We start from the raw sequence: 10,577 nt of genomic DNA, 5'->3' as shown, positions 1-10,577 counted from the left end.
AGGAGTCTGTACATACAGACTAGTATCATACATAGACTAGTATCTACATTAAGTAGATACATAAGTGTCTCAGGCATTGCTCCTGACCCTTCCTGCAAAGATGCTCTAGACAGTTTTGATGTCCTGCAAGCACTGCTGCTAAAAGACATTTTTCCTCTAATGTTGAGATACTCTCTAATGATGACTTTATGCCATTGAATTGACGGAAGGAAGAAGTGTAGTTCAACAGTAGTATGTCAGCGGTAAAATCATAAAAGCCACAACCTATTGAATAGGCTTGGATCTTTTTTTTTTTCCTTTTTTTCTTTTTTTTCTTTCTTTCTTTCTTTTTTTTTTAAAAAAAAAAAAAAAAAAAAAAGTGAAACTGCCCAGTTCTCTGCTAAGGTATGGAGTGTCTCTTCTCTATCACAGTGCAAATTCTTATGCTACCCCGTGGAATTTTCAAATACAGTGAAAAAAAAAAAAAAAAAAAAGGTCCAGAAGTTTATAAATGCCTGATGACTTGCTGTAAAGTCTTAGTTTTTGGACACAGATTCAACTAAATTTGGTACTGTCCATTAAGAGAGAAAGACAGTAGACTGGTTGAATATGCTTCCTTTTCATTTTTATTTTTTTTAAATAAGTGCTTATTTACAGAGTAATCTGTTGTGGTTATATCAAAATAACCATACTAAGCTACTCATGAATCCAAAGCACTAAGGTTTAAGCACTACAGCTTTTATTACACATCAGAAATATTCTGGCAAGAAAGATTCCGTCAATCAAATGCTATGATATAATTCTAATAAATGTCCTTCACAAATAGTTATTTTATTGGCATTCCTGAATGTAGTAGGCACAAACTTTTTTTTTTTTTTAATGATGAAAAAAATAATTGGAAAACCCATCAGTGTTAATGAAAAAAAAATCATTACTAGGAATGATTAAAAGTATGCTACTGATATCTGTTTTAGGGTATCCATATTTGCAGCTAATAAATTTTTTAGTAGTTTCTGCTAACTATGAGATTGTAGAAAATTTGTCTGTTTTTCTTTTAAAAAAAAAATGTTTATGCATGCAATAATAACTGTATGGAACCAAAATACAAAAATGTACTTGCAGTTGAATTTTTGGGGTATTTTTGCAACAACTCAGATAGAGAACTTGTCATTTTATATTATCTATGTAAACAGGCTGATTGTTCAAGTCATCCTGGTTCAGGACAAATGTTGCTGGCATATACTGAAAATGAGTTTTCCAAAAGTTCTGGTTCCATCATAGCCACTTTTTGCCTTTTGGGATTACAATTCTGGAAGCTTGTTCCTACCCATAATTTTTAAGGTTAAGGCAAAGGTGCATCATTCTTTTATTATTCCAATAAATAATTTTTGCTTACTCACAACTAGTGAAATGACCACAAACCAGCAGCAAATAGAAGCTGGAGTCTGGGCTGAAAGTAATGTGTGTGTAAGGAGGCCAGTTCATACTAATAAGCACAGGAGATCAGGCTGGGCTGCCCCTCCTTTTCCTCCCACAAAACTCCCCTTGGAAACTAGCCAATAGCTAAACTGCTGGGGCTTTGCCAGTATCTTGCAGGGTAATACAGAAAGTGTTTCATAAGTCGTACCCCAGGTTATTTTTGGAAAATTGGACTGGCTTTCTGTCAGGTAGGGGTGTAGTCAGAAACTTGGAAACGTATGGTGTATGTGATACGCAGGACACATTCTGGTTTCCTCTTCATTAGCTGCCCAAAAAGCAGAGGTAAGGTTGCTTCAAAACCTTAACAGATTTGGGCTTCAAATGCATTCAAAATCACCTCATTATTTATAAATTTTATAAATTTATTTAACAACATAATGCCTGTATTTGAGGTAATTCTGTAATTTTTCCTAAATTCTTGATAAGTAGAAAGCTGATAAAGGGACTAGAAAACAAGACTTACAAGGAGTATCTCAGGGAATTTGAATTGTTTTGTCTAGAGAAAAGGAAACTGATGGGAGACCGCAGCTCTTTCTAAAACTACCTGAAAGGAAGTTGCAGTGAGGAGGGTGTTGTTGCAGCAAGGAGAACGTTCATCTCTTTTTCTTGGGTGACAAGTGATAGGGTGCAAGGAAATCACCTCACATTGCATCAGGAGAGGTTTAGATTGGACATTAGGAATAATTTATTGAAAAAGATTTCCCAGGGAAGTCATGGAGTCCCCATCCCTGGAAGTGTTTAAGAGACATGTAGACATGGTACTAAGAGACAGTTTAGTGATGGGTCTTGCTGAGTCACATTGTCTTTTCCAACCTGGTTGATTGTAGGATTCTATATTTTATGCCATTGCAGGTGTTTTTTTCTTTCTTTCTTTTTTTTGTTTGTTTGTTTGTTTGTTTTTCCCTGAATGTTCTTTATAAAACCTGAGCTAATTTGTGGAACTGCTAAAATAAGACATGTTGGAGACTGTATACATGTCACGTGGTTTTCAGGGAGAGGAAGTGGCATTAGAAAGTAGAAAATACATTACAAATCCTAGTTATAGGTATGTTTCAGTCTTTCAGATAAAACATTTAGTAATGAATAATCATGGTAAAACAGTATTTAATTTATTATTTACTTTTCAATACACAGATGTTAAAGGACACTGGTGATGAGCAGTTATAAGTAAGCTCATATCTAATAAACCAGTAATTTAATCCAGTTCCATAATACAAAAAAGAATACTAGTATTATCTCATCTTTTGTCCTTATCTTTTATCTCGTCTTTTGTCTATCTTCTTAATGGCCTGTGTGATTCTGGAATGCTCAACAGTCAGCAGGTTCTCAGAAGTCTTTGGTCAGCTGTGGCCCTCTTGAGAGCCAAACCAAATTATTTCATATATTTGAAAGCTCTTCTCTAAAGGAGAATTATTAATAATCTTGTGAACATTTCTGAGTGTTTGTAGAGTGATTTTCTACTCTCATAAACTTTCTGTATTTCCAGAGCTGTTCTTTGGAGGGAGGTGATGCAGGAATTAAGGCACTGAGGAAAATGATAATGTTGTCAAAAATGATGTTAGGTGCTTGATTTGTCTCATGTGGGACCTGGAATCCCAATCACTGAGAATTTCAGAAGAGGGAATGGACTCAAAATATAACTTCCACTGCTCAGCACTTCAACGACACAAACCTGAAGGTGCTAAGCTGAGCAGACATAAAATGTGAATTACATACTTAATGACTATTCAGTTAGCTTAAATGACTTGCTAGCATCATATAGAAATTCTGTGATGGGAATGGGGTTTGTATCTGTTCTCCTGACAGCATTCAACTACCTTAATCATGAGATTCTGCTTTTTCATCTTGCAGTCCCAATCCCATTTGTGTACCTTCCAAAATCTGCAACATGAGGGAAACCAAGTTTCCTTCACTGCATCATGCTTTATCCCTCAAGCTGTCTTTGTTCTGTGCATTGGCAGAGTAATGTGGAAAAAAAATATATTGTATGATGATGTAATTACAGATTGTGTTGTAATTTTTGTGCCAAAGGGACTTGAAATAACATTGCATAATTTTCTAGCTATGCCTGTAATACAAATATGAATAGAAGAGAGTTAAAATTCTCTGAAAAAGTAACTCGTAGGAGATTTTTATGACATTTAAATGGAATTTTTACATTTATGTAAGTAAGCTTCTTGTGAGCTAACTTGGGAAGAACCAACTTTACAAGCCAAGACTCTTCTCAAGGAATGGTTACAACAAATAAGACAAATAAACAGAAAGTGGAATCCTTGTATCGCCCACAGAGTAAATCAAGGTCAGATTACATGAGATAACCAACAATTCTTCAGTTTTGCTAAGGCTGCCAGGCATCAGGGTTTGAATCATGGCCAGAAATATTTAGAATTCAAGGTGTGCTATAAAATGATTTCATCCTGTTTTGCCTTTTTTAATACCTCTGAAAGAAGTTCATAAAGCTTTGGTCATAATTAAGAATTAAGTCACCTATCTTCAGTTTATTATATTTATCTTCTCATTCTCTTCTTGAGTCCCCAGAGTAATAAACCCTATTCACAGGTTATCTTAAGTCCAACTTTTTATTGTTGTGGCTGTCAGAAGAGAAGTATTCTAGTCGTTAGAGTCATAACAGCAGTCATCAACTTATAGTAGACTTCCTGGCAGCTATTTTCTACTGCCATCCTGTGGATGCAGTTCAACTGCACTTTGCTGAAATTGCATGCTGGTGTTTTAAAGGCATGAAATGCCGCACCTATGCAGTTTCTTAAGCAAGTCTAAGGCAGGAAGGCACATTCTCTGATTTTACTTGCACACTAAATGGTGTAATTGGCAAGACTATGACCCGTGTACTTATTTTTGAAAATGTCAGGAGATTAGAAAATTATCCATAGCACATTCAGAAACTTACTGTTTTCATAGGATTTGCAAGTTATCAAACCCTACAAAAATCTTACTCAGAGTCTTTTGTAAAGTGCTGCCAGTTTAGCACTAGCTCTAGCAAGAGGGATATCAAATGGCTGTGTTACACATTCAGTAGAACTCTGCTGCATGAAAATGAAGTTATGAGGTGCTCCATAAGCTATAGAAAAGTGGACCCAAACTATTTTATTTAAGAATACAAGCACCTGGTCTAAGAAGGAGCATATTTGGCAACTAGGAAACAAGCACATTTAATCTAAAGGCTTGGATAATCCCTTTATTTTTAACCATTTGGATTCTTGCCATTTGTTATGTGAGACTTGGGTGAAAGGAAGCTCAGTGTTTTTCTTTGTCACAGGTTTCCCAGCACCAGTAGTAAAATACTGGGAAAATTCTTTTTCTTTAACACTCAGCTTTCTATGAGACCTGACACTTTTATAGGACTTCAACATTTTTTCCTATTAATACTAAATTCTATAACTTTTTCTATTTTTTTTTTTGTTTTGTCTTTAAGGTAAGCCCACAGTGATTCACCAGGACTGTCTTACTGATTTGCCCAGAGGGTTTATTGACATTCTCTAAAGGAACAAGGGGTTCTTTCTACTGACTTTCTTGCCAATTATGAAGATTGTTGACAGTCAGAAAGATATTCTTATGCCAGTGTTTTGCCCAGTAACTGCCAAACTTAGTGTAAATCAGTGTATTTAGTAATGGCCTTGCACTTCTGTGTTTTTTTCACTTAACTCATTTGTGATCCTGAGATGGCACATTATAAATCCCTGATCATTTGCAGACTTCCTGTACACTAGCACTTTCCCAAAAATCTGTAGCAAAGGTTGTATTAGTGCTGTAAGAGAAGACTCTACTCTCATGTTTGTGTATCGCAACGTATACATTGCACGGCTATTTTTACTCTCCTGGATTCAGTAGAATGAATTACGAGGGCTTTTATAAACCTACTACCATGAATTTGCCATCCCCATAGCTCAAAACTTTTGTCAATTATTTCATTCTTAGTATTATTGCACAAGAAATCACATTCAAACACAGTGCTAAAATTGAAAGATATAAAGGCAGAAGGCTGGAGAGTGATAATGCTTTTCAGGTACGGGTCTTAATGACTGTGTAAGTAAACATTTTACTTAAGTTTCTAAAAATCTTCCTGTTCTCGCCGTGGTAAATGACCAGGCAAAATGATGTGCATATTTTAGGCAAAAGGACATGCCTGAAAACTACTTATAGATCAAAAGACTGAACTTCTGCTGGCTTTTTCAGTTTGTATCATCAGAACAGCCAAGGGCATAAAAATGGGCTTACTTTATCTTACTCTTCCTTTTTTATAATTTGATAATGTTAATGAGATTGGACTAATTAATACCCGTTACAATTGGAAAATTTGAATAAATCCACTTCAGAAAGCAGAACTGGATTTTCAGTGCCAACAAACTACTTTAATTTTGCTCAGATATAACAGACATTATACTACAAAATTAGGCTAATTCCTAATATGGGAATCTTGGATGTATAACTGATAATTATATTGATTGTAATGGCAACCCTGAATAGGCTACCTGTAGAGCCCAACACATGAAAATTAATGGTCCAAATTACTCAGAAAATTATATTCAGACCCTTGTTATAACTAGTTGATATAAGCAAATATTGTCTGTGAAAGAACTAACCTTTCTAATGTAGCATAAAACACCAAGGAGTGTAAATAAAGCATCCCTGTATGTTTAGTAGTATTGCCTTTCCAAAGACTTCCTGCCTATATTTTACCAAACTCGTATTAGCTAAATCTGTGTTCTCTTTAGGGAATTCTGGTATCTCTCTGAATATACTGAGGATTTTGATGACTAATTGTCTGTTTTCTCTATGTGAACACCGTTATTTTCCTGTTACTGTTATTTGGGAACGAGTTTGGTTTTACACCAATATTGGCAGCCAAAGAAACTGTGTTTTTGTCTGCAGACACTGATTACAACCAGTCACCACTATAACTTTAGAAATACTTTCTGTGTATAAACAAAGCTGAAACTGGAACAGTTCTGTCTTTTCCTTTCTTTCTTCCCCTGACTTTTGCAAATTAGCTACAGTCTGTTATTTATCCTATCAGATAAACTCTGTTTTCTAATCTGACTGTGATGTCTTTAACCATTTCCTACCTGTTTGTGGTAAAGCTTTTTTACCATAGTCTTTCTTTTACCTGTTCCTCCTTCCTACCTCCATTCTTTCTCACCCAAGAAGATGCATCATTCTGGAGCTCCTTCCCTGTCAGGACCTTTTTCACATTCTGGTCAGTTTTTTACAGGTATGCTTCTGATGCTCAGGTTAGTCTGCCTGGTAGTACAAATCTGTCTGTGGTAGACACTTGACCACAGACTTTGAAAAATTACTCCAGTAGGGTGGCTCTTTCCTACATCCTTCAGTACATCTCCCAGTCCTCCTTTGGTTGGATTTCTCCAAAAGTCTTCCTAAAAGTTAATCAGTCCTCTTCTGAGGAAACATTTTCAAGGAATTGCTGCAAATGTTTCCCTGACAGGAAGGCTCTCAAGCAACTCTTCCAAAGGTTCCTCCTCTGGTGCTCTCAGCAGTGCACTCAGACAGACCTCAGTGGTCTGCACCATCAGGCAGCAGAGCATGTCATTTTGAAGACACTCACCTCCATGTGCAAGTTTAGCTTTTTAGGCCCTGAGTATTATGTAAGTAATGCAGGTTTAATCAAACAGAGAAAAACAGCCATTTGACCATTCAAGAGGCATATTAGAGACCCTTTTGCTATTTTTTTTCCCAGCTCATTTCCTGGGTATTTTCTGCTCTGCTATCCAAATGACCTGCCTCTCCTTCCCTAGATATTATTGATGTTTCTTTACATGCAGTATCTGCATGGGTACAACATATTGCACAAAGAGGAATTATGTTTACTCAAAAAATAAACATTAGCTTATACCATTACTTCAAATGATTCTGAAGTTGACCCTGTTGATTAACTAGACTTCAGCTTCTAAGAACAAACTAGAGCCAGAAATATATGGAAATATACCAGCAGGATACAGATCCACCTTCATTATTCTTTTGGTGCAGCATCCTCAAATATAACAGGACCGGTACAATTCTGAAGTACAGCATATCACATAAATTCAGGACATGGCTAGTGCTACTAACCCCAATATCCTGGTGAGCTATTCTACACAGGATATTGTACCTTTCCAATGAGATATGACTTAGAGGTAGGACACCAAAGGGACTGACTGATCAATTCTTTTAAGATGCAGTGACTGGATTTGCAGAAGAAAACATAAACTAGTGACACTGTGGGCTGTGGCTACATACATTGTTTGCCTGAGGTAGAGGAAGTCTTCTCCCTTGTTAGGTTTTCTTTTTCAAAATAAAAATATTTCTGTGAAAAACCTTGAGAAACCTCTCAGTTGTAACCTTGCTGTCATTTGGAATCAAGTCTGCTTACTTCAGGTTGATTCTCTGGGATGTTTTTAAGGATCCTAGGCTGGATCGAAAGAGGAGTGGTCAGCAGGTCAATGGGGGGGATTGTCCCCCTCTGTTCTGTCTTTGTGAGGCCCCACTTGGAGTGGTGTATTCAGGCGCCCCCAGCACAAGGAGGATGTGGGCCTATTAGAACGGGTCCTGAGGAGGGCTATGAAGTTGATCAGAGGGCTGGAGCACCTCTCCTATGAAGAAAGGCTGAGAGGGCTGGGACCTGAAAAGAAGGCTCCAGGGTGACCTAATTGCAGCTTTGTATACTTAAATAGGGCTTATAAAAAAGATGGAGAGCAACTTTTTGCTCAGTCAGACAATGACAGGACAAGGTGGAATGGCTTTAAACTAAGGGAATGGAGATTTAGATTAGAGGTTAGGAAGAAATTCTTCAGTCAGAGGGTGGTGAGGCACTGGGAGAGGTTGCCCAGAGAAGCTGTGGATGCCCCATCCCTGGAAATGTTCAAAACCAGGTTGGACGAGGCACGGGGCTACCTGATCACCTGGGTGGCATCCCTCCAAGTGACAGGGAAGTTGGAACTAGGTGATCTTTAAGGTCCCTTTGAACCCAAACCATTCTATAATTCTATGAGCTACAGTAGCAGAAGTTCGTCATAGTTACTTCTGAGGAGTACTGACTGTATATGAGTATAGGACCTTCCGTTCCTTTACATAGAATTTCAGTACAATAACTAAGTAACCTCTTAGTCACTCAGTCCATTAGTTTTTCTGTCAATTCTTTCTGTTTGGACCGGGGGACTTTTTCCTTCTAATGGCAATAATTAATAATTAAATTCTTTTTTTCTGAAAAAAGTTTCTATCATTGTGACTCTTATTTTGTCCCAGTGAGCACAGTGTGAGCTTGAAACAGTTATTCTCCCTTTCACTTCCTAGAGATTTGGGAAATGTTAAAGACTCTGCCATTTTACAGATGATTTTGTTAAGACACTTTTGTTAGGACAATTATTTTTCATGCAACTATGAATCATACTGTCATGTCAAAACTCATTTAATAAAAAGGGTAGCAGTATGCATAGTACATCTGTGTGCTGGCTACCAAAAATTATACCTCTAAAATAATACCTCTACAAAGCATAAGCCCCTCTGAGTTGCCCGTATTATGTTTTCTGTTGGCAATCCCTTTTGTCTGAAGTTTCTTAGATATCTCTCCTGCACCAAGCAGGGTTGTTTTTTTTTTTTTAAAGCCTCATTCTTTTTGCCCCTAACAGACAGCCATTTGTCATTATTAAAACTCTTATAAGCCTTTTGAGAAAGTATTGAACATGCATACCATCTGTACGAAAACAATTTTTATTCAGTACCCAATGATGCTCATCCTTTTATTTTGGTGACCTCCTTCTGAAATCACTATGTAGCTCTTGAAAGACTTCTCACCTCCCCTCTAGTGATCCACCATTTTAAATGTTACTGAATTTCCGTTTGCAGGTCCTTTGTTGTTGTGTGAAAGTACAAACTTGCCTGTTCACTTATTCATTTCACATTTTTGTCCCCAAGGGAGCAGAATGAATTTGTCTCAATAAAATGCTGTCGCAGTAGAGCTTTGATTTCACATTAGGTACAGAATCAGGTACAGAATCAGGTACAGATCAGGTACAGAATCCTTGTAATAAATTCTCTTTAAGATAGAGGGTTATACTGATTTATTCCCACTGAGGATTTGTTTCAAAGGTTTTTACTCTTACTTTCATTTTAACCTTGTTCTGTTTTTTTTTCTAGGGCAACAGGCTTTGGCTTTTTGAATGCACTATGCAAAGCAGCAGCTGTACTTGGAAACTTAATATTTGGTTCCCTTGTTGGCATCACCAAAGCAATCCCTATTCTCCTTGCTTCTACTGTTCTAGTATGTGGAGGTCTGGTAGGACTTCGGCTTCCTGACACAAGAACACAGGTGTTGATGTAATTGGAAAAAGCCATTTACTGTTTATTTCTTTCTTTGTAAAATGTGAGCTCTACTGTTTGATGGTGCAAAGGCTTCAGATTCTCAATGCTTATCAGAGTGCTCTGATGGCAGAAATCAAACACGGAAAAAGAGTGGCAGAGATTTAGAAACTACTGTATGAAAGTTTTAGATTTCACTTTCATTTGCTTGCATACTTTGCTATTTAAAACCACTTCACTTAACTTCAGACTGCAAAGCTACCTCTTAAAACACTTCCAGTGACATGTCCAGGAAGACAAAAAACATACTGATAATTAGATATTTAAAATGCAAGTGGTCATGTTATTTAAAAATATATATATATATGCTCAATTTGGTCATGGCATTATGAGCTTTTGTAACAGTGCAGACGTGCAAGTCAATTCCTTAGCAGTATTGGTGCAAGAAATATTATTCTTCTATTTATCAATGCATGCAGCATTAATCAGGAAACTGTATAGACTGTATCAGTACTCTTTGTTGCTGGTCCTCAAAAAAAAAAAAAAAATTCTGCTCATTTGTGGCATCTGGAATATCTTTGCCATTTTAAAACAGTGAATGTGTCTTGTTCCAGGTGTGAATCAATACAAACCAGTATTTATGTTATTGTAAGTGTGAATAAGGGAAGAATCAAGCCAGTGAACTCTATGAAAAGTAAAATGCTGTCAGAAAAGCTTGTTTGGTACACTTTTGTTTGATATTTACAATTCTAATACATATTTCTCTGTCACAGAATGCCACCTATTGAATTTAGTCAGGTCATAACTTC

The 10,577-nt window shown here is 36.7% G+C and overlaps 1 protein-coding gene across 2 annotated transcripts in view; it reads left to right on the top strand.

Annotated features, from left to right (window-relative positions):
- SV2C (synaptic vesicle glycoprotein 2C) overlaps positions 1-10,122 on the top strand; it is a 109,253-nt gene extending 99,131 nt beyond the window's left edge. For both annotated transcript variants that reach the window (XM_040541531.1, XM_040541532.1), the window contains exon 13: positions 9,607-10,122. In XM_040541531.1, the coding sequence (XP_040397465.1) occupies positions 9,607-9,790 (184 nt within the window). In that variant the 3' untranslated portion in view covers positions 9,791-10,122. The remainder of the gene's footprint in view (positions 1-9,606) is intronic.
- Positions 10,123-10,577: the final 455 nt, after the last annotated feature.

This window comes from Cygnus olor, chromosome Z (genome assembly GCF_009769625.2).
Source record: "Cygnus olor isolate bCygOlo1 chromosome Z, bCygOlo1.pri.v2, whole genome shotgun sequence".
Classification (NCBI taxonomy): Eukaryota; Metazoa; Chordata; class Aves; order Anseriformes; family Anatidae; genus Cygnus; species Cygnus olor.
Note: the sequence above shows the minus strand (reverse complement) of the source record. Positions and strands in the feature narration are given on the sequence as shown.